The sequence below is a fragment of the Erigeron canadensis genome, chromosome 8, assembly GCF_010389155.1.
Source record: "Erigeron canadensis isolate Cc75 chromosome 8, C_canadensis_v1, whole genome shotgun sequence".
Classification (NCBI taxonomy): domain Eukaryota; kingdom Viridiplantae; phylum Streptophyta; class Magnoliopsida; order Asterales; family Asteraceae; genus Erigeron; species Erigeron canadensis.
In genome coordinates this window covers 42689208-42711878 of record NC_057768.1, presented here as the reverse complement: position 1 = coordinate 42711878, position 22671 = coordinate 42689208, and the positions used below count along the sequence as shown (strand labels likewise).

General features: G+C 34.9%; 4 protein-coding genes across 4 annotated transcripts; 2 read left to right on the top strand and 2 right to left on the bottom strand.

The window, feature by feature from the left end:
• The first annotated feature begins 4507 nt into the window (after nucleotides 1–4507).
• Nucleotides 4508–8685, top strand: LOC122578420 (zinc finger BED domain-containing protein RICESLEEPER 1-like). The gene is made up of 3 exons (XM_043750379.1): nucleotides 4508–4635; nucleotides 5796–7751; nucleotides 8244–8685. The coding sequence occupies exons 2-3, from the start codon at nucleotides 5801–5803 to the stop codon at nucleotides 8297–8299; spliced, it is 2007 nt and encodes a 668-aa protein (XP_043606314.1). The 5' UTR covers nucleotides 4508–4635; nucleotides 5796–5800; the 3' UTR covers nucleotides 8300–8685.
• Nucleotides 8686–11432: 2747 nt separating this feature from the next.
• On the bottom strand, nucleotides 11433–12964 carry LOC122610917 (taxadiene 5-alpha hydroxylase-like). Its single transcript, XM_043783870.1, has 2 exons — nucleotides 12031–12964; nucleotides 11433–11920 (listed from the first exon to the last, which is right to left on the bottom strand). The coding sequence occupies exons 1-2, from the start codon at nucleotides 12962–12964 to the stop codon at nucleotides 11433–11435; spliced, it is 1422 nt and encodes a 473-aa protein (XP_043639805.1).
• A 1609-nt stretch (nucleotides 12965–14573) lies between these two features.
• Nucleotides 14574–16326, bottom strand: LOC122580666 (taxadiene 5-alpha hydroxylase-like). Its single transcript, XM_043752936.1, has 3 exons — nucleotides 15376–16326; nucleotides 15010–15197; nucleotides 14574–14881 (listed from the first exon to the last, which is right to left on the bottom strand). Exons 1-3 carry the CDS (start codon nucleotides 16301–16303, stop codon nucleotides 14591–14593), a joined length of 1407 nt encoding a protein of 468 aa, XP_043608871.1. The 5' UTR covers nucleotides 16304–16326; the 3' UTR covers nucleotides 14574–14590.
• A 3252-nt stretch (nucleotides 16327–19578) lies between these two features.
• LOC122580669 (taxadiene 5-alpha hydroxylase-like) lies at nucleotides 19579–21325 on the top strand. Its single transcript, XM_043752937.1, has 3 exons — nucleotides 19579–20419; nucleotides 20598–20785; nucleotides 20914–21325. The coding sequence occupies exons 1-3, from the start codon at nucleotides 19594–19596 to the stop codon at nucleotides 21202–21204; spliced, it is 1305 nt and encodes a 434-aa protein (XP_043608872.1). The 5' UTR covers nucleotides 19579–19593; the 3' UTR covers nucleotides 21205–21325.
• The last annotated feature ends 1346 nt before the right edge of the window (nucleotides 21326–22671 follow it).

Below are 22671 nucleotides of genomic sequence, written 5' to 3'. Positions count from 1 at the left end.
TCTTTCCTACTAATGTTTTTATAAACCATGACATCATATTTTAATTTTAAGTAACCTTTTTTTTCAATTTTGATAGTCTTTATGAATTTACCATATAGTTGTATAAATTTTTTTTTAAGTCTTGATAAAATTGTCCTAAATATAAATCAATAACATCTCATATATCCATCTCCAAGTAAAATGAATATTATAAAGTTATACATAACTATATATTGTTTTTTTTTACATAACAAGTATTTGATAAAAAAAAAAAATCAAATACAAAGTAACTTGAATTAAGAATCAACCTTTATGGTTACCTATTTTATAATGGATCTTACTTGGGATAACTGGGATACTGGATCGTTGACCCGCTTTATAATGGTTAGTTGGATGTACGTTTTATGGTTACCTAGTTTCCCTTTAGATTGGTATTGTTCTTGGTTGCTTTGGGTGTCCCCGTAACTTGTTTGAGATTGCATCAAAAACATCACGAAGTGAAAACTGGTGGTTTTCGTTGATGAGGTTTTTTCTTGTGTCTTGTAATTGGCACAAGTTTTTTCAACCTATTTGCAATCTTATCAGTTAAAGTTACTGGCAGGTTCTAGATAAAGTTCTTTGTTATTTATCTAGAATGTTGTATCTTTGTTCTTTGTACTTTAACCTCTAGTATCTTACTAGTTGGTTGTTGTTTTAATATATAGATATTGTTTCTGTTGTTAAAAAAAAAAAACTTGAATTAAGAATCTTGAATTAAAAAAAAAGACTCATCATCAAATATATTTATGTTTGTTGTTTACTCAAACCAGGTATATTTGATACAAAAAGCTTGAAGTTAGCTATATGTATTTTGTTAATCAAAACTAAAAAATGCTTTAGTAAGTTATCAAATAGATATTTGGGAATACACTCACTCCATTTCGTCGCAACTTCAATGACGAAGATACGCTTTTACCAAACTTTTATTAATATGCCCGGGTTAATTAACTAGTGAATAAATAAAACAAAACAAGACATGAACATAAAGAAAACAACCAAGTCAAAATAAACCAGCTATTAACTTGCAAAGACTTTATAAGCAACGATGGTTTATTCAAATGACAAACTTAAACTCGCACATACATGCAATCCAAACTGTATCTTTAACTTTTGATTCAATCCAGATTTGGATTAAGGGATATATATAGAAATGGTGGAGTTTTTGTAACTTGTAATGGTGCATGTGTTGCCTTGTGTTTATTCTTGATAGGCCATTTAGAATATGATGGTGATGGATGAATGGTGATTTAATGGAGGAAGATAAGGTTTGAACACAAAAAACAGGAATAACCAAATTTAAGAAACCAGTGATCAAGCAAGTCTTTTTTTATACCCTCTTCATTTATCATTCTTAAAACTAGTTAGAGGTAGTAGGTGGATTGATATTAATTGATATATAAATTCAAAAAAAGATGGAGTTATGAATGAGTGAGAATGGGTAGTTGAATGTGTTTAAGACACCAATAAATACACACCAAGTTCATTCAATTCACTATATTTTTTTTGGAATTAATCACTGAATGACTAACGTACTTTCTTTCTTGTACATGGTTGCCCATTAAACCCTAAATATAGATGTGTATTACCAACAAACTTTTCAACTTTGTATATGGTTGACCAAATCTTCATGTCACCTTCAAAACTGCTTCTCTCTCTCATAGAAATCTTCAAAACCGCTTCTCTATCTTTTAAAAAAACCCAGAAATTAAAAGAAAACCCATAAAAAAATTTTAAATAAAAAAACCAACAATTAATCAACCCTTTTCCATAAATATGGTTACAAAGACCACTAAAAGTGTAGAAAAACTCGGTTATGGAAAACAATTATACATGTTACTTGAGCATATAAGAATGTACAGTAAATGGAAGATTTATAATACGGTAACCCCCTTCCTCTTTTCCCTCTTACAAAACTGAATTTTATCATCAAAGTTCAACTTCTCCATCTCAAATCTTGGTAAGGAATTGTTGGGGTTTTAACTTTAAACTCTTTTCTTTGTTATTACACATTTATATGCTTACAAAATCGGTTTAAACCGAAATATATATGCAAAATAAACATAAAAATCGGTAGATCTATGATAGATCTGAGTAGTAATTGTTTTATAAATCTCGAAAACATATGCATCTTCTTGTTTCGCTTCAGATCGAGCCATGGCAGCCTTTTACACGCCGGTCAACGACCGTGTTCTTCTTCTTATCTTTCTTTCAAAGTTATGGTTTCTGATTGGTCAAAGCTGGTCAATCTCGGTGTTGATGTTTCTTTCAAAGTTAGTCGTTTACATATAAAGGGGTAGTGGTCAGAATGGTGTTGGCGACAGTGGCTGGTATGTTGGCGTTGGGAATGGATATGAGTTGTGTACAACTATATATGTGTTTGACAACTGTTTGATCAAATAATTGCACTATGGCTCAACGGAGGTATGAGTTGGGTTGTGGGTGTTTATCGGCGGTTCCATTACGGTCAGAGGGTCGGAGAGACCGCTTTACGCCGGATGGTTTGATGACTAAGTCGATTCGTTCGACTTAGGGTTTTGATTAGGGTTTGTTTAGGGTTTATCCGGAGGTCGAATAAACTCGTGAGAGGGTTTTAGTGTATAGTTCGTACGATGTATACGAATTGTGTGGATGAATATGAATATGCCGTGAGGCTCCTCCTCTATTTATATAGAGGGTAGATAACTTGGAGAGGAGGGTAAGAGAATTAGGGTAAATCTCTTCCTCTTTTGTGAATATCTTGTTTCCTTCTTGAGGAGATTTGTGGTAATCTTGTTACCAAGCTGTGTCCGAGTATATCGGAGCTTCGATATATATTTAATAGATTAATTACGGAATAGATTGTATCCGTCCTTTGTTGTATATCTCCTCGGAGCTAGGTAATTATTTCCTTTAGAGCTCCAGAATGATTATGCTGAACGGAGGTCGAGCTCCGTTATGTATATAAATCACTTTACCTGTACGAAAATGACTTCGTATTCTGCTTCTGCTTCGGGTACGGAGCTAGAGCTCCGTATGGGTATATCATCAACAACAATGGCCGGAATCTGGGTATTTTTTAAGAGAGAGAAACGGTTTTGAAGACTTGTATATGAGAGAGAAACAATGACTTGAAGATTTGGTCAACCATGTATAAATCTGAAAAGTTTTTTGGTAATACACATCTATATTTTGGGTTTAATGGGCAACTATGTACGAATGAGAAAATACATTATTCATCTAGTGATTAATCCCTATTTTTTTGGTTGTCTTTGTTCAAGCTTTTGAATTTGAATGAACTATACTAAAATTACCATTGATAATTCAGGCAAGAGAAATGGTAATTTACAACTAAACTAAATAGTTTTATTATCGAGCAAGAGAAATTCAGGCACTTTGTTTTCTTTTGGTGTTATATATAACTTGGGGTTGAGTATTTATAAAACAAGTATTAAGGTAAAACAAATAAGATAAGATCTTGATCTTTAGATTATGGTTAAATTGATGTACGAAGATTCATGAAGTATTTGATGCACGATGACTTTCATGATGCACGGTGATTTTCAGTGAAGAGAAACCTATTGTTTTATTTGTTTTACTTTAATACTAGTTTTATTTTACCTAAAACCTATATAACTTATGTATCTTATTAATAAAAGATTCTTAATTAGTTGATTCGATAAGCATATGTATTGTTTCAAGTCGACTAACATGTTTAATTACTCATATTAATGTTGGTTTATCACAAGAGCTATAGATATAGGCTACGAAATCATTTAAGATCAATAATTATTATATATAAATACCTTTTGTTTTTTTATACCGTAAGTTTTTGTTATCGAAATTTCATAAATTATTGGGGTGCATATTGATTTCATTTTTTAAACGGAAATGGTATACTCAACGTCATTGACTCTTCATATATCTACCTTTAATGTCAAAGAAAATGCATTCTAAGAAAACCTATGTGTCCATCTATATATGTACAAATATATACAATGTGATATACTTAGAAATGTTAAGGGTCTATTTTTTTATTCGAAAATGTTAGCCAGATTGTCTCATATTTAAATATGTTTGGTGTTGGTACTTGGTACGGTGGATGCACAATTATCAACTATAGGTAAACACTTATTGTCGTCTTTTATAAGTTTTGGGTCTTAATACATCGATGATATATGAGGAAGGTTGAGATGTAGAAAATCTTACTTTTACCTAAATTAATAGACTATACTTCTAGTTTCTATCGAAATAGTAATACAAAAAGATCTCTAGCTTTTATATAGGGTGAGATTAAACTTTTAACTTGTGTCTTGGGAATAGGATTTAAAGAAAATAATAAAATAGTAGCCCAATAACCTATTGGGCCAAGTCCCAAATTTGTTTGTGATATCGGGTTGGCGCCTTCTTACGGTTTGCTCCAAATTGTGCCCCAATTCCAATACCCACATTTTCATTTTCATCTCTCTGCAATTTCAGCCCTCACACAAACATCCAATTTTATCGCTATTCATCCGTAATTTTTTAAAACCCTAATTAAATGAATTGTTAAGAATATAACCCAATAATAAAAATAATAATAATAATCTCTATGCTTTTCATATTCTTATCTGCAATTCCAACTTCCTTCACTCTCTTTCTGTATGTTTTCTCTACAACCTTTTTTATTTGTTTATATATAATTTATCTATTTATATATTGTGAATTGTTTGTATATGAATTATAATCATGCGTTTTGTTCATTATAAGTTCATCAATACTTCTTTAATTTCATATGGTAACCAGAAATCCGGATTTTTCGAATCGGACTTTTTTCTCAATTCTATTTTTAATAAGTTTGTATTTAATTAATTTTTTAAAAAAGCCCTTACCCGAGCTATCGGGTATTTTCGGATCCGGGTCGGGTCAAGATTTGGTTTCTAACATACTTGTCGGGTCAAGTTTGGGGCTTTAACATCTGGGTCGGTTCAAGTTTGGGTTTTAACATATGGGTCAGGTATTTCTTGGGTTTTTGGGGTTCTTACTCTTTCAAATTAGTTCTTTCCATTTTCTAATATGTGTTTTTTTAAGATATGTTATTAATGTTTATTATTTGCTTGTTAGATAATGCTGGTGAGTATGAGTTGGGATTAAAGTGTTTATGTTTTGTATAAATTTTAATCTTTCGCTTATATACATACATATATACTCAATCCAATGCAACATCTTTATAAATTTTACCATATTTTGATGGCCTTAATATTGAACCATACTTTGGTTTCATGGTAAGTAGAAGAGGTTATCTATTAGTGTTTCAATTTGCTGCATAAAATACCAACATACTTTTACAATTGCACACCTGTTTAAAGATGGCTATCTATTCCATTTGGGGTACTGTAACTGTGAATTTATCATTTATGTATAAGTTTGAACGTTTATATACTCCCAACAGTTCTATACATGGATTTACTGTCTTTTGAATTAAAGAGTAACATTTTCAAAACCAGCGCATTGTTAATAAAATGAACAAAAGCGTCAAATAATCTTTTAATGATTTGGACTTACACTAAAAAGTACAATGACTGTAATGAGACCAACGAGAAAGTAGTTTGTTATTTATGCAAACAACCTTCTATGTTGTCCATTGCTCTTTTTCTTTAGTGTACGGGATCTTTTTCTTTGACTGGTCGTTTATGTTATGAATAGTGGCAAAATAGCATCCCACTATTATCAATAAATAGAGTGGCATCTTCTAGAGTTCTAGGGTCAGTTGGATTATATTAAATATTCACATATGTGCTTTTATTTGGATGAATATGCAGTTTCAATGGAGTTGTCTGAGGAGACTATACTAATTGATTGTAGTAGATTGAAATCAGCAGTATGGAAAGATTTTGATCGTGTGAAAAGAGGTGATGCATGTGTTGCCGTTTGTAAGCATTGTAAGAAAAAACTCAGTGGTTCAAGTACCAGTGGAACATCACATCTAAGAAATCACTTAATCAGATGTCGCAGAAGAACAAATCATGACGTATCTCAAATGATACTATCAAAAGGAAAGAAAAAAGAAGCATCTTTAACCCCAGTAACTCTCACGTACGACCATGATCAAATAAAAACTGAAATCCCCAACCTGATTACTCCTAAATATGAACAAAGCCCATTAAAAGAGGGTCTTGTTAGTTTGGCAAGTGGTCACTTTGATTACAAAAGGAGTCGATATGATCTTGCTCGCATGATTATCTTACATGGGTATCCTCTGGCTATGGTGGAGCATGTTGGATTCAAAGTATTTGTTAGGAAACTTCAACCGTTGTTTGAGCTCACTACACTCGATGGAATAGCGGCTGACTGTAAGGAAATTTACATAAAAGAGAAACAAAAAGTGTGTGAAATGTTTGATAATCTTCCCGGAAAAATCAGTTTGAGTGTTGACACATGGGCTGCAAAAGGAGAGGCTAGGTACTTATGTTTGACAGCACATTCAGTTGATGATACTTGGGCTTTAAAAAAGAAGGTTTTGAGTTTTGTACAGGTTGACCCTTTTCAAACGGACGACATGGTCTCTGAAGCTATAATGTCAAGATTAATGGAATGGGATATCGACCGAAAGTTGTTTTCAATGACTTGTGATAGTTGTCCAGTTCATGACAATATTGTTTGTAAGATAAGAGAACACTTAGCAGAAAATCGCTTTCTTTTATGTAATGGTCAATTATTTGAAGTCAGATGTGCAGCAAATCTCATCAAAATAATGGTTAAAGATTGTCTAGAAGCTTTTAATTCAGTAATCTGCAAGGTCCGGGAAAGCATAAGGTACATTAGAAGCTCACAAGCAATCAACGAGAAGTTTAATGAAATGGTTCAAGAAGTTGGAGCTAACAGCCAAAAGCCACTATACCTGGATAATCCGCACCACTGGAATTCTACCTATATCATGCTTGGTGCTGCTGTGGAATACCGAGAGGCGTTTTCCCGTCTCCAAGAACAGGACACTTCTTACACAACTTGTCCATCTGATGATGAATGGAATCAAGCTAGCACCGTAACTAGTTTCTTGAAAGTTTTCGTTGATGCTGCTACAGTTTTTGCAGCAACCAAAATTCCAACTGCAAATATATATTTTCCAGAGGTTTGTTCTATCCATTTAAACTTGATTGACTGGTGTCAGAGCCGAGATGAATATATAAGCTCGTTATCAATGAAAATGAAAACTAAATTCGACGAGTACTGGAAGAAATGCAGCCTGGCATTAGCAGTTGCAGCAATTTTAGATCCTCGATTTAAAATGAAGCTAATAGAGTATTATTACCCGCAAATCTATGGGGGTGATTCTCCAGATTGTGTAGATATTGTTTCAAATTGTATGAGGGCACTTTACAATGGCCATGATGTGTACTCTACATTAGCTTCACACAGCCAGGTTGGGGGAAGTAACGGTGGGAAGGATACTCGAGATCGTTTGACGGGATTTGACCGTTTCCTTCATGAAACGTCACAAAGTCAAAATGTTAAATCAGACCTTGATAAGTACTTAGAGGAGCCATTATTTCCTCGTAATGTTGATTTTAATGTACTAAATTGGTGGAAAGTACACACTCCTCGCTATCCTGTGCTATCTACGATGGCGAGAAACATTTTAGGAATTCCAATGTCGAATGTTTCATTGGATTCGGTTTTTGATATCACTGATAGAGTTCTTGATCAGCATCGAAGCTCGTTAAGTGCAGATACCTTGCAATCATTGATTTGCACACAAGACTGGATAGGTTTAGAAGGTATGTGTTTATTCTTCTGTTTTCTCTCATTGTATGTGTTTGGTTACTCTGTTCTGGAGGGGTTAAAATGGGTGGGCTGAGGAATGTTAGGTAACAGGTCAAAACAGGTTAATGTTAGGACTGATAATTGTTTGGTACACTGTTGTGGTCTGTGTTGGGTTGTTCATAAACACTTCTCACATTTTATAAATAATTTGTGTGATATTACAAATTCTGTTATATTACATCAAATTGTCTAATTCTGTTGAATAGATCGAGTTTGGAGGTTGTATGCTTTGAAAATACACTTTAGGGAGACTCATAATCCATTAGACTCGATTGAATGACCTATTTGAGCTGTCCTTTTATAGCCGAATTTCTAAGTTTTACTTATTTGACCCTTTATAGATAGAACATATGACTATTAGTCAACTCATTGATGAGTAAATGACCTGAAATTGGCACTCATCTATTTAGAGGTTGACTAACAGGTGTTTGGTTGTTTTGTTTCAGACTCAAAATCGTGTTCAAGCTCCTCAGCTTTAGCCATCTGCTATGATGCAAGTTAGAATGAAGTTGGTAACTAGTTCCGCCTTTTTGATAGCCTCTGTTATAAGAATGACTCTATCATTTAACTGTTTTTTGGGACTTGTTCTTATATAGAGCTACATTTGGGATTTTGGGATATATATCAGCATGATGGATGCAGTAATTTTAGTTTTAGTTTTACTAATGTGTGGTTCACACTTAGTATCTGGGAATGGGAGCTTAAGAGAAGAAGAACCAGAGTGAAAGTTTGTCCTACTTTGGTTTCTTGCTTCACTTGAACAGGATCTATTGATACTCACACTTAAATCAGGTGATTTGATAACCTATGAAAGGAAATGTGATTTTCTTTACTCTTTATTTTGTAAGAATTACTTTTTGAGTTGATATAATTGATTGATTGCCAATATATTTGTATGGGTTCAGTTAATCGCCAGTTTAAAAGAGGTCGATGTTTCCCCTTTAGCCTTACGGCTTTGAGGGGATTCATCTCAAGTCTTTGATGCATGTAAATATTGCTATTTAATTACCGCATTACTAAACTATTGCTGAGTTACTAAAGGACTTGTTTTGTAAATCTTCTCCTGTCCCAACTCCCAACTCCCAAGTCTTTGGGGCATTGTTGGATGTTTTGATCTTACACATTGTCTTGCTTATGTATCGTTTCAAATCAATGTGAACTTGGGATTTAATGTGCAAGCCTGATAGCTAGGTGAAAATTATGTTTTGCCACGACTTCAAACACATCCAAGGGATGATTGTTTCAAGTCGAAACTAAAATGTGGGGAAATGCTGAAATTTAAGCAAATAGTTTGAAGACCTTGCACAACGATAAGAAAAGATCAAGTTTTATGTATAATTCGGATGCAATAAATGATTTGCTTTTATACGAAATCAATACAAAATGACCTAATAAAAATTTGGGGGAAAGATCAACAAGAAACACTCACCTCAAGATGGATCAGTCCACCCAACGAGTAAAAATTTGGAGGTGTGACTTGCTTTCGTGCTGGACTTCCCCTAAATGCCACTCACCTCTCTTTCCCTTGTTCGCTCCTCTTTCTCTTCTTCTTTTTCTAGCTTATGCTAGGATTTTGTCCCGATGGCACCGTGCTTGTTCAAGAAAGAGAGAGTACCCTTGACGGAGAGAAAGACTTCGAGGATAGATAGTCAATGACATGTGAGGAAGGCATCTCCTCTGTTTTATGTGACATTAGTTAGCGGCTCGTTTTGTTAGATAACCTGGACATCTAGATTTTATCTGTTTACGTAGTAGTTATATGAATTATTATCTAAAAAGATGAGTGTGATATATAATAAAGGTATATTGATTCATAATTACGATAAATATAATTAGTTTAATTATTTATAACACCCTCTTAATATATACAGTGTAATTTTAGTTAGAAAACGTTTAATGACTTTTGGTAAAGTTATAATTCAACCAAGTAGTTGTATGTATGTCAATTATGTAATCTATTAAACATTAGATTAAATATGTTTATTTATTCTTCTAAAAAAAGGTTAAATTGGAGGAACCCTTTGATCTCCGATACCGCATACCAACATGTACATGCCATACAACATATGTTCGAGTTAAGCACCTCCACCTAGTACTCCACACTTGAGCAAAAACTTGAATGTTTCTCAATCATGCTTGCAAGCAGTATAAAACCTGCGCCACTTAAATAGATATTTGTTTTTTAATGTGTACAAACTTCGGGGTAAATGCACATCAACGTTCTCCATATCAATGGTTGTGTTATAATTCAAAGTCGCTCCACAGTCACACGACTCATGTCTCCTTGTATAACTTATTGCCCATGCCCGAAGCCGTTGATTATGCTTCTATTAAACAATATGTATTGATTTTAAGTTATTTTTCTACACATTTTCATTTTAGGTGATTTCCGTTGCCTTTCTATCATATAAGAAAGATATATGTTGTTGATATATGGGGAAGAGAATATGAGGCTGTTAGGCATCTAAGTTGGGTGAAAAATCCCTCACATACCTACTTTTAAACCATAAAAGTCATAGGGGTCAAACATTTATTCAAAATATTAAAATATTGATATGTGAGGGGTTTTTCACCCAAGTTAGGTGTATAACAGCCCCATACTTACTTTTTTAATATATATATATGAAACAACATGTATCTTTAATGTCGTACTCAACATCTGTACAACACACACTGTTCCCATAATACGGATATAACTTATATGTTTATAGTAAGTTAGTAACATATAACTTGAGTGCATGCTTCCAAGACAAATTTATATAAAACAAAGTTAAAGCTATTTTAAACATACACATACGATCATTAATTTACCTTTAGAAGTACCTAAGTTATATGCTACTAGGTTATTCCTTTGTTTTTAATTAACATAAATAAAGAGATTCCACAAAAAAGAAATATGGTTACTGAACAAGAGATCCATAAAAAATCTTTTGCTATGTATATCCTAACTTAGAAGTCAGGACTCTCCTGATTTGTAGATCCCGTTGTTGTGGATCTTCCCTAGCTTTTTGTCATAACTTAGAGATTCCATGTCATTCACTTTACAGTATGCTTTATAATTAAACTGATACTATATTCTATTTATGCAGTTGCAACGGCTCACTTGCCTATACATTTTGTCCTAATAATTGTTGTAGGATCAGATTATGTATATATCTATATAATTAAAAAGAAAAGGCAAATGGGTGGTAACCTTCTGGTCAGCGCACACTGTATAGAACTTAACTAATTATACGGAACATGATGAAAAGGGAATATAAATTATGCCAAAAAAGATATTTTTATGACAGGTAACTAGTGTGGTCTTAGTCCTTAAAACCCAACATCTATATATATATATATATATATATATTCGAATAAAGTTTGAAAACACATATCAGGCCTAACTTCCAAATCTTTATCTATTATGGCCAGTAAAACCACATGTTCTCTATATATCAGTCTGCATCCCTTGAGAATCTATATTATATTATTGCTTTATGTTCAGTCACCATTTGTTAAACCTTTTGTTAACAGGTGGCTGATTGATGATAACTCAAAATTGATGATCTGATACTGATAGGAAAGTAGTTAATTCTAACTTTAAAGTAGCTAGTTTCATATTATGAGTTCAAGTTCACAAAGCAGTACAGGTGCTAATTATCAGATTTTGGAGAGATTTTTATAGGCATTCCTTTAGAAGGAAAGGGAAGAGGGTCCATAACTATTGGCTCGTCGGGGTAAACTAATGACCAATCATATCGTGTGACGACATAATGCATAAACACGAGAATAATTAGCTTTGCCAGTTGATACCCTGCACATAGCCTTGGCCCGCCGCCAAATGGTATAAAAGCATAAGCTTGAACCAGATCTGCAAATCTACTTGGATTAAAACTCATTGGATCCGGAAAATATTCTTCATCATAATGTGTTCCATATGTTGTCCAAAGCACCTTCCATCCTTTAGGAATAATAAAACCTTCAAACTCAATGTCGGTTGTGGCTTTTCTGAATGAGCCGAAAATGGGAGGGCAGAGTCGCATAGTTTCACGTGCTACTTGCCAGGTATACTCCATTTTCTTCACATCTTCAAGATTTAAAGTTTCACCTGGTCTTTTTGCTCTAGCAATTTCTTCATGTTCTGGTAATTAATCATGAGGATAAAACATTAAGCAGTTAATGAGATATTATATATACATACTAAAGTATTGCTATTAGTTTGAGACTTTGAGGTATGAATTGGAATGCTACCTTTTAGGAGAACAGAATAGCAATCCGGGTGGTTAGCTAGCATCTTGAAAGTCATTGAGATCGCATAAGAAGTTGTATCGTGAGCTGCAAAAACTAACAAAACAACGTTATCAACAACTTCTGCTTCTGTAATTTCACCTCTGATCAAAGCTGCAACTAAATTAGAAAGTAGCATGCCGTTTTCTTCATCTTTTCCACTTTCCATGGCTTCCTGCTTCCTTCTGACCTCATCAACGAGTACCTTCTCTATATCCGCTCTAGCTTTCTTAGCTCTTGAGAATTTAGTCCACGGGAGATTGATTGGAGCAGCTAAAACACCTTCTAGAACACACTCAAAGATTCCAATCATCGTCTCTTGCTCTATCCCAATCCCAAACAAGCATTCAAGAACTATAGTGAAAGTAAGTCTTTTGGTAGACCGATGTAGACTAATTTCTTCATTGTTTTCCCAGTTCTTTTGTAGGTGTTTCTGAATTGAGATGCACGTTTTTGGCATCATCATTTGCATGCCAGTAGGGCCGAGCATTGAAGCAATGATCCCACGAAGACAATGGTGTGCATCTCCTTGTTTCTCCATAATGGAGTTCTTCCCCATCATTTCTACTGATGAAGTTGGCCATGAGCTAACCACCAATTTAAACTCGTTCGACATGAAGAACTTATTGGCCGCAGCCCCATTTACCACCACGGTCGGTGATCCCATCAATTTAGTCTTAAAGATTTTACCATGTTTTTTTATTCTTGGCTGAAAAAAGTTAACGAAAAGTTGGTTTTTTCGTTGAGCTCTATAGAACAGGATTGTTTCTCCTATCCAAGGGAGACCCATTTGGCCCGATGGTAGTTTGGTGTCCTGTTTTGGTTTATAGAAAATTATGTAAATGAGAATGATGATAAAGAAAAATGAAGGTAATAGTGAGTATATGAAGGTTGCCATTGATGAATGGTTACTTAATTGGTTTATAAATTAAAGGGAGAGTTATAATTAAGAGTTTATATAGACACACATATAAAAAACAAAGAGAGAATTTGTGTAATTGGTCCTATCGAGTCAAGTTGTGTGGAGTCAACTAATTGTTTATGCATACAAATAGCTGTTTTTTTGGGGTGGCGGATGTAATCTGCAAGTCGGGCCGACTAAAAGATTCATGTTAATACGTCATAATAAGCAACATGTGCTCCTTTCTTTGGGGAAAACTATTTTTCTACATACCTATTTGCTGGCTTTGTTCCACTTCCACTCCCTCACTTTTTACAAACATTTTTAGTTTTTCAACTTTCATGTGTATAGGGTTTGGACTAGGCATTTTGGTCCAGACCTAAGTGGACTTTCTTTTGGTCTGGGCCTTCAAAAGACCGTCTGAGACCCGACCGATCTTTAATCCAAAAAATAGGCTTTTTTGAAGCCCATTGAGACAAACCTAGCTTGGGCGTGGTTCTTTTTGAACCTAGTTTAGGTTAACATTTAATTAATTACTTTGCATTTGTTGAAAGATAAATATTATATATAGAATTAACACTTAAAGACCAATTAACAAATCATACTAGGCTAGGACCGATCCCAGGCTTTGCCTGTTCTGTCATCTCTAAACTAAAGTTTTAAGGTTTACTCATTAGCTATTCTAAATAAAAAAGTTCAAATCAAATCAACCTCAGAATCTTATGAAATTACGTCGATCATAATGGTTGTTGTTATTGATGTTGTTGTTGTTGTGATTAGAGATATTTTAGGTATGTTATCATAAGAGATAAGAGATCTTTTAGGTACGAGTATTTGTTATCATGAGAGATATTATAGGTATCTAAACTATAATATAAACATGATTGGCATCTTTAATGATAACAACAATACATATTTAGACTAAGTCACTAAAATGCTACTGTAATAAGTATTTTGTTATCTGTTGCATCAAGGCTTCAAGCACATGGGGTTATGTATGGAGTTGACATCAATTATATATATGTTATCATAGCAAAGTTAAGCTAATTAAATTCAAATGATCAACTAACACAAATTAACCACGTCAAGACTCAAGATTTTTCCAAGTGTTTCCAGTTAACTGAAATCCTAAGAATCTTATTCAGACAAATGAATTATGAGTCTTGAACCCCATCTCCATCGTATTAGTGACTAGGCTAAAGACTTTTCATTGGCAATAAGAGCATCTCAAGATCTGAGCATATGGATTATCTGTTTTATCAACTGTTAAGTATCTTCATCACTAAAAATATATTCTTTTGAGTCATGATAATGACAACCTCAAGGTTATGTTTAAAATGATAGTACATTATTTAAAATGATAGTACCACCATTCTTAACATATACACTAATAACTTCTGTGATAGTCTTAAAAACAACTGTCATTAATGAAATCCTACTTCTTTTTTTCGTTCCTGGAAAGTGTCTGATTAGGCATAATTACGTACTCAAAATGTAACTAATAATAAATATACTTGTGGCATCCATAGGAAATTTCAGTTTCTAAAAGAATTATAACATATATAACTTCAAAAAGAATAATAATGGATCTTTACAATGGGGGTAAATGGGTTAATTATCTGATTATTTTGGAGAAATTTTTATAGGCATCCCTTTCGAGGGAAAGGGTAGCGGATCCATGAGTATTGGCTCATCGGGGTAGACCAACGACCAGTTATATCGTGTCACAACATAATGCACAAGTACTAGAATGTTGAGCTTTGCTAACTGGTAGCCTGCACACAACCTTGGTCCTCCACCAAAGGGTATATAAGAGTAAGATTGAACTGGATCTGCAAATCGGCTGGGGTTGAAACTCATCGGATCTGGAAAGTAATTTTCATCATAATGTGTTCCATATGTGGTCCAAAGCACCTACACAAAACAACATTAAGATTATTGAATGAGTGCAAGTTGGATAATGGTTGTGAAGAGATGATCGATCCTTCAACTTGTGTTTGTAAATTAATTGAAGTATAAATTAATTTTGTTATCATTAGTACCTTCCAGCCTCTGGGAATAGTAATCCCTTCGAATTCAATGTCATTTGTGGCTTTTCTGAAGGATCCGAAGATAGGAGGGTTTAGTCGCATGGTCTCACGAGCTACCTGCCAGGTATACTCCATTTTTTTCACATCTTCGAACGTCAAAGCCTCACCTGGCCTTTTGTTGCTAGCAATACCTTCATGTTCTGCAAGTGAGTTAAGATCATTTTAGTGTTAAAAATTGTTAAATCCGTGTTTGTTACTTGGGAATTGCAACTTAACTTGATGGTACTATACCTTTTAGTATTACTAACAGCTAGCATTTGCAGTTGAAAAAAAACCTCTAAAATTAATAAAAACAGAAAAAAAAACCCGCATATATACCTTTAAGTAACAGAGAGTAACAGTCAGGGTGATTTGCGAGCATCTTGAAAGTCATTGTGATGGCGTAAGATGTCGTATCATGAGCTGCAAACACCAGCAAGACGACGTTATCAACAACTTCGTCCTCAGTGATTTCACCTTTGATCAAAGCAGCCACCAATTTAGAAAACAGCATGTTGTCTTCTTCATCTGTCCCGCATTCCATGGCCTCCCTCTTGCTTCTGACTTCAGCCACCAATATCTTCTCTATCTCCGCTCTTGCTTTCTTTGCCCTCGAGAATTTAGTCCCTGGGAAATTCACCGGAGGAGACAAAACGCCTTCCAAAACACGCTCAAAAACACCAAACAACGTCTCCGGCTCAATCCCAATCCCAAACAAGCATTCAAGGACAATAGTGAAGGTAAGCATTTTGGTAGACCTATATAGACTGATTTCTTCACGGTCGTCCCAGTTTCTCTCCAAATGTTTTTGAATGGAGCCGCACATTTTAGGCACCATAGCCTGGAGGCCTGAAACGTTGACCGTGGAAGTAATGATGCCACGTAGGCAACGATGTGAGTCTCCTTGTTTCTCCATGATGGAATTCTTTCCCATCAATTCAACCGAGGAAGTCGGCCACGAGCTTACCACCAATTTAAACTCATTCGACATAAAGAACTTATTAGCGTTCGCCCCATTCACCACCACAGTTGGCGAACCCATCAATTTTGTCTTGAAGACATTGCCATATTTATTGATTCTGGGTTGGAAAAAGTTTTCATACAGCTGATTCATGCGTTGAGCATTGTAGAACTCGATCGTTTCTCCGATCCAAGGAAGACCCATGTCCCCAGATGGTAGTCTGATCACCTTGTTGGTTCGCCTTTTCGAGTTTTTGTAGATACAGAGTATGATTAATAAGACAATAGTAAGAATGTAGGTGGCCATGTTGATGAATTTGTTGTTGTCGTTGTTTGTATATATTTGTGGGTTGTGAAGATGATTGAATAGAGTGGAGTGTCCAAGTGTACATATAGAGATTGAAAGAGGAAAGATTGAACGAATTTAGTCAGATGGAAAAGTCAACTAATATAAAAATGAAACAGTTAGTTGTTTTTATTTGGGGGGTGGCTGATGAAATCTTAAAGTCGGGCCGACTAAAAGATTCAAGTTTTATTGGCTTTGCATGTGACCAAACGTCTGCGTACGCTGACTTTGTTCCAACCCCTTTCAAAAAGATTCCCCCAGCCCCCAAAAGTTTATTGTTCTTTTTCTTTTTTTTCTTTTTTTCCAATATACACTGTAGTATCAAATCACCAATCCATGCGCCATTCCTTTTCCTTTTTTAAAATACATTAGATATCGATTTTACAAATATATTCGGTTTATTACATATAACTATAACTTAAAAAGTTTATAGTTTAAAAACAAATTCCTAAGGGCTTTCGTTAAGCTGTATTAAATAGTTGTACATTTATCATAAAAATCAAGAGGTGGGCTTTTAATATGGAAACGTACAACCTTTTTTATGCATGTTAAGTAAAGCCCTAAGAACTTTATTTAGCATTTTCTTTTAAAAAATAAAAGTACTGTGGAAAAACTTTAGAAACCCGAAAAGGCAACTATTCATTCCTTTTGCTTTAAATAGAAGACGATTATTCACTTCATCCTCTTTGAAAAGATGAGTGTGAATAGAAAAAAATTTTCCGTTAGGAAAAAAAAAGAGTGATACTTTTCCAGAAGCTAGCATATTATGTCACAATATTGAAAACGTGTGTGTTACATGCTAGCATTTCATTCATTTCAAGTACAATGGGCCCAAGTAGCCATAAATGTTGCTTCATGTATTATCTTATGTTGTAATCTTTCAAAAAGTGATCATGGTAGCTAATTTATCGAAAGTGATCAACATGTAACTTGTAGATCTTAATTTCTTGAATCCGTAGAAAGTTGAATCGTCTCGATCGTAGTCCGAATGAATAAATTACGGCCAAACAATGAAGAACTTTTTTATTGTCTTTTTTAGTGCATTTTCTCATCAATTTAACAATGTAACCTATAAAAACACTTATGAAAGTAATAAGTAACTAAAATGCATTAATTTACATTCAAATGGGTAATATATATACGCTAAATGACACAAAAACGCTCAAACAAATATGCATAATTTGAGCGTTATCACCAAACATTGGAAACATTATCATTTCTTTTATTTACTTTTCTTTATTAAATATTCTTTAAGACAATGGTGTCAATATATATATATATATAGGGTAGAGATCCGAGAAGAAGATGTCTTAGGGAGAGAAGGTCCTATAGGCCAATTAGAACGCGACATGTGTCAAAATGAAAAAAAATGCGCGGTGGCATTTTAGTAAATAAATCAAACTTTTTTGAAGCTTGATCAGCCTGGAATCTGGGTCAGCTTGGGTCTGGGTCAGCTTAGGTTCTGATCAGTTTGGTAGGTCAGCTTGGTCAGCTTAGTTTGGTCAGCTTGAGTTCTGGGTTAGCTTGGTTGGTCAACTTGGTCTGGGTCAGCTTGGGATCTGATCAGCTTAGTTGGTCAGCATGATCAGTTTGTTAAGATTGGGGTCAGGGTCTGATTGGGTCAGGTTGGGTTAGCTTGGGTTGGGTCAGCTTGGGGTCAGGTTGTGTCAGCTTGGGGTATGGGTCAGGTTGGGTCAGCTTGGTTAGCTTGGGTTGGGTCAACTTGACACAATCTACACAAATGTAGATTATGGGTGTTGAATCTGCTTGGGGTCAGGTTGGGGTTGGATTGAGTCAGCTTGGGGTCTGGTTCAGGTTGGGTCAGCTTGGTTAGCTTGGGTTGGGTCAGCTTTATACAATCTATACAAATGTAGATTATGGGTTTTGGGTCAGCTTGGGGTTGGGTCAGGTTGGGTCAGCTTGGTAAGCTTGGGTTGGGTCAGCTTGACACAATCTACACAAATGTAGATTATGGGTTTTGGGTCAACTTGTGGTCAGGTTAGGTCAGCTTGGGGTTGGGTTGTGTTAGCTTGGAGTCTGGGTCAGGTTGGGTCATGTTGGTTAGCTTGACACAAAACTACACATAATCTACACAAATGTAGATCCCAAGCTGACCCAAATTGCAGGCTGACTAAGCTGACCCATAACGCAGGCTGACCAATCTGACCCAACGAAGCTGACCAACCAAGCATATCAAAACCCAAGCTGACCCAGAACCCGAGCTGACCAACCAAGCTGACCTAGAACCCAGGCTGACCAAGCTGATCATAACCCAAGCTGATTCAGACCCAAGCTGACCTAGAACCAGGCTGACAAAAGTTTGATTTATTTACAGAAATGCCACCGCGTTTTTTTTTTTAAAAAAAATCCACATGTCACGTTCTGATTGGTTCATAAGACCTTTCCCTTCTCTCCTTAAGACCCCTTCTTATTTGATCTCTCTCATATATATATATATATATATATAGTCAGTATGAGCTTGTTTTTTTGGTTCGATTCGATCTATTAAGGTGTTGTTTACAATTAAAAAAGATAATATGTAAAAGCATAAAAAAATATCTGTGTTGACAGGTCAACTTGAAAACCCAAAAGTCAAGTCAAAACCGACTTGAAAAGATAAAGTTGATGGATTGACATGTTAAAAATCTTTGACTCTAACTCTGTTTGTTCAGGACGATTATGATCAGGTGGGATTTCAAGTAGGGTTTAGTATTGACGGTCTAGACAATTCTAGTTGGAACATGATTATATCTCTAAAATTCTTAGTTCAGAGAAAAAATGAATTTTAGAAAGATGGTTAGAGACTTAGAGATAGTCTTACAACTGGGAAGCACAGTCAGCAAATAGGGAAAGGGTGGGGATCACATGCTGCGAATAAATATGAATCTTTTAGTCGGGCCGACTTTCGATTACATCCGCCATCCCAACAATTTACATTAACAAGTGTATTTGTTAATTTATTTATTTCTAATAGATAATAATCAGTTGACTTTGGTAACTGACTAAATTCAACTAACCTTTTCCTTATGCATACCTATATATACTCTTTCAATTCTTTCCATCTTAACACATCCATCTCACAAACACACGTTACCAAATAAAATACTCGTACAAAGACTCAAACTCCATCAATGGATTCTTTCATGACTCTTCTTTTTACACTAACCCTCACCATCTTCTCTATTATACTCTGTATCTACAAAAACTCGAAAAGGCGAACCAACAAGGTGATCAGACTACCATCTGGGGACATGGGTCTTCCTTGGATCGGAGAAACGATCGAGTTCTACAATGCTCAACGCATGAATCAGCTGTATGAAAACTTTTTCCAACCCAGAATCAATAAATATGGCAATGTCTTCAAGACAAAATTGATGGGTTCGCCAACTGTGGTGGTGAATGGGGCGAACGCTAATAAGTTCTTTATGTCGAATGAGTTTAAATTGGTGGTAAGCTCGTGGCCGACTTCCTCGGTTGAATTGATGGGAAAGAATTCCATCATGGAGAAACAAGGAGACTCACATCGTTGCCTACGTGGCATCATTACTTCCACGGTCAACGTTTCAGGCCTCCAGGCTATGGTGCCTAAAATGTGCGGCTCCATTCAAAAACATTTGGAGAGAAACTGGGACGACCGTGAAGAAATCAGTCTATATAGGTCTACCAAAATGCTTACCTTCACTATTGTCCTTGAATGCTTGTTTGGGATTGGGATTGAGCCGGAGACGTTGTTTGGTGTTTTTGAGCGTGTTTTGGAAGGCGTTTTGTCTCCTCCGGTGAATTTCCCAGGGACTAAATTCTCGAGGGCAAAGAAAGCAAGAGCGGAGATAGAGAAGATATTGGTGGCTGAAGTCAGAAGCAAGAGGGAGGCCATGGAATGCGGGACAGATGAAGAAGACAACATGCTGTTTTCTAAATTGGTGGCTGCTTTGATCAAAGGTGAAATCACTGAGGACGAAGTTGTTGATAACGTCGTCTTGCTGGTGTTTGCAGCTCATGATACGACATCTTACGCCATCACAATGACTTTCAAGATGCTCGCAAATCACCCTGACTGTTACTCTCTGTTACTTAAAGGTATATATGCGGGTTTTTTTTCTGTTTTTATTAATTTTAGAGGTTTTTTTTCAACTGCAAATGCTAGCTGTTAGTAATACTAAAAGGTATAGTACCATCAAGTTAAGTTGCAATTCCCCAAGTAACAAACACGGATTTAACAATTTTTAACACTAAAATGATCTTAACTCACTTGCAGAACATGAAGGTATTGCTAGCAACAAAAGGCCAGGTGAGGCTTTGACGTTCGAAGATGTGAAAAAAATGGAGTATACCTGGCAGGTAGCTCGTGAGACCATGCGACTAAACCCTCCTATCTTCGGATCCTTCAGAAAAGCCACAAATGACATTGAATTCGAAGGGATTACTATTCCCAGAGGCTGGAAGGTACTAATGATAACAAAATTAATTTATACTTCAATTAATTTACAAACACAAGTTGAAGGATCGATCATCTCTTCACAACCATTATCCAACTTGCACTCATTCAATAATCTTAATGTTGTTTTGTGTAGGTGCTTTGGACCACATATGGAACACATTATGATGAAAATTACTTTCCAGATCCGATGAGTTTCAACCCCAGCCGATTTGCAGATCCAGTTCAATCTTACTCTTATATACCCTTTGGTGGAGGACCAAGGTTGTGTGCAGGCTACCAGTTAGCAAAGCTCAACATTCTAGTACTTGTGCATTATGTTGTGACACGATATAACTGGTCGTTGGTCTACCCCGATGAGCCAATACTCATGGATCCGCTACCCTTTCCCTCGAAAGGGATGCCTATAAAAATTTCTCCAAAATAATCAGATAATTAACCCATTTACCCCCATTGTTTACATCAATTTAATTTTTTCCCCTGTAGTCAGTCCTGTTCAATTTTAACATAAATTCATTTCTTTTTCAGTCAAATAATTAATTAGCCACTACTGGACCAAATGCAATATACTCACCATGATCGAATTGCCAGCTTTTCATGTTTGAGCACACCGGCCTTAAATGTATTTATGTAGAATTGTAGATCGATTCAAAAAGAACAAAACCAATTAATGTTATATATATATATTCTGAAGTTTGTTAAAGGTGTTATTTGCTTAAAATGTTTAGACAGTACGTATAAATTGGGTATATTATTGTCCTTGTGTTTTATCAAATATGTGCCCGAAAGTTGAAGCCTTGAAACGTACGAGTAATATTAATGTTAAGCAGTAAAGGCTTGAGCCAGCCAACCTATACTATGAAGGTATGCTTAATATTATTTATATGTCAATTTGTTCAACAAATACATATTTCTCCGGTTTTATTATTGTAATTTTTTATATCCCCATGTTTGTTTGTCTCAACTTTCACAAAAACATATTCAATTAATACATGCACATGTACAAGGATTATATCCTTAATTATTTACTCGTAAATTATTGCAATCTCTCATGTCAATTATAAACTAGATTTAAGGATAAAAGTGATTTACTATCCCCTAATAACTTAAGTTTTTACACGTTCTAATTTCTATTATTTGTTTGTGGACTATAGAGTAGTATCTATAAGATAACATGCTTCTTATATATAATTTAGATTAGTATAATGATACTATTAAAGTTAAAACTATAATCAAGTGCACAAACCATAAGTTAGTGAGTATATAATTGTTAAGGGCAGGGGAGTATCCCTAAAAATCTGGGTTTGAGAAAAAATTAAGTGAAACAAAGGCTGCTGCAAGTCAACAAGGTGGAATCTAAGTATACCGCCCACGGTTGCTTCTTTCGTGCGCCGTCATAATCTAAGAAGAAGAAAAAAAGTTAACCAAAAGGCGTTAATTAAAGATGATATATATATATACAACGTTCTTTTTTCTTTTTTCTTCCCCATAAAATGCTTTAACAAAATCACAACGCCCGAGCATTGAAAGCCAAAATCGCAATATGAAATACAAAATCAAATGTGAAAATCCAAAATCTTAATGTAAACATTCAAAATCACAGTATGAAAGCCAAAATTGCAATGAGAAACTCAACAATACATCTTTCTCAAGTTAATTATCTTCATATGTATCCAACTCAACAATACATCCTTTATATTATGTTTTTTAATATTTTATTAGCTCATAGAATCATATGACTCATATAGAATAAGTTAATGGGTATCCAATATATTACATGGTTTGGATTCCTCATTATTTTTTATTTTTTATGAACCTTGATTTATATATTAAAATTTGAGAAATTTCATATCTAATTTTAGATGTCCAAGTCTTAGGCCTAGTTTGTTTTCAC

Bases quoted from the DNA above. Each gene is read 5' to 3' on its own strand.
- LOC122580669 (XM_043752937.1), top strand. From the start codon at position 19,594: ATGGGTCTTCCTTGGATCGGAGAAACGATCGAGTTCTACAATGCTCAA. The intron at 20,420-20,597 runs GTATATATGCGG...ACTCACTTGCAG, and splicing joins TTACTCTCTGTTACTTAAAG to AACATGAAGGTATTGCTAGC. The intron at 20,786-20,913 runs GTACTAATGATA...TGTTTTGTGTAG, and splicing joins CTATTCCCAGAGGCTGGAAG to GTGCTTTGGACCACATATGG.
- LOC122610917 (XM_043783870.1), bottom strand. From the start codon at position 12,964: ATGGCAACCTTCATATACTCACTATTACCTTCATTTTTCTTTATCATC. The intron at 11,921-12,030 runs GTAGCATTCCAA...ATTAATTACCAG, and splicing joins CTATTCTGTTCTCCTAAAAG to AACATGAAGAAATTGCTAGA.
- LOC122580666 (XM_043752936.1), bottom strand. From the start codon at position 16,303: ATGGCCACCTACATTCTTACTATTGTCTTATTAATCATACTCTGTATC. The intron at 15,198-15,375 runs GTATATATGCGG...ACTCACTTGCAG, and splicing joins TTACTCTCTGTTACTTAAAG to AACATGAAGGTATTGCTAGC. The intron at 14,882-15,009 runs GTACTAATGATA...TGTTTTGTGTAG, and splicing joins CTATTCCCAGAGGCTGGAAG to GTGCTTTGGACCACATATGG.
- LOC122578420 (XM_043750379.1), top strand. From the start codon at position 5,801: ATGGAGTTGTCTGAGGAGACTATACTAATTGATTGTAGTAGATTGAAA. The intron at 7,752-8,243 runs GTATGTGTTTAT...GTTTTGTTTCAG, and splicing joins AGACTGGATAGGTTTAGAAG to ACTCAAAATCGTGTTCAAGC.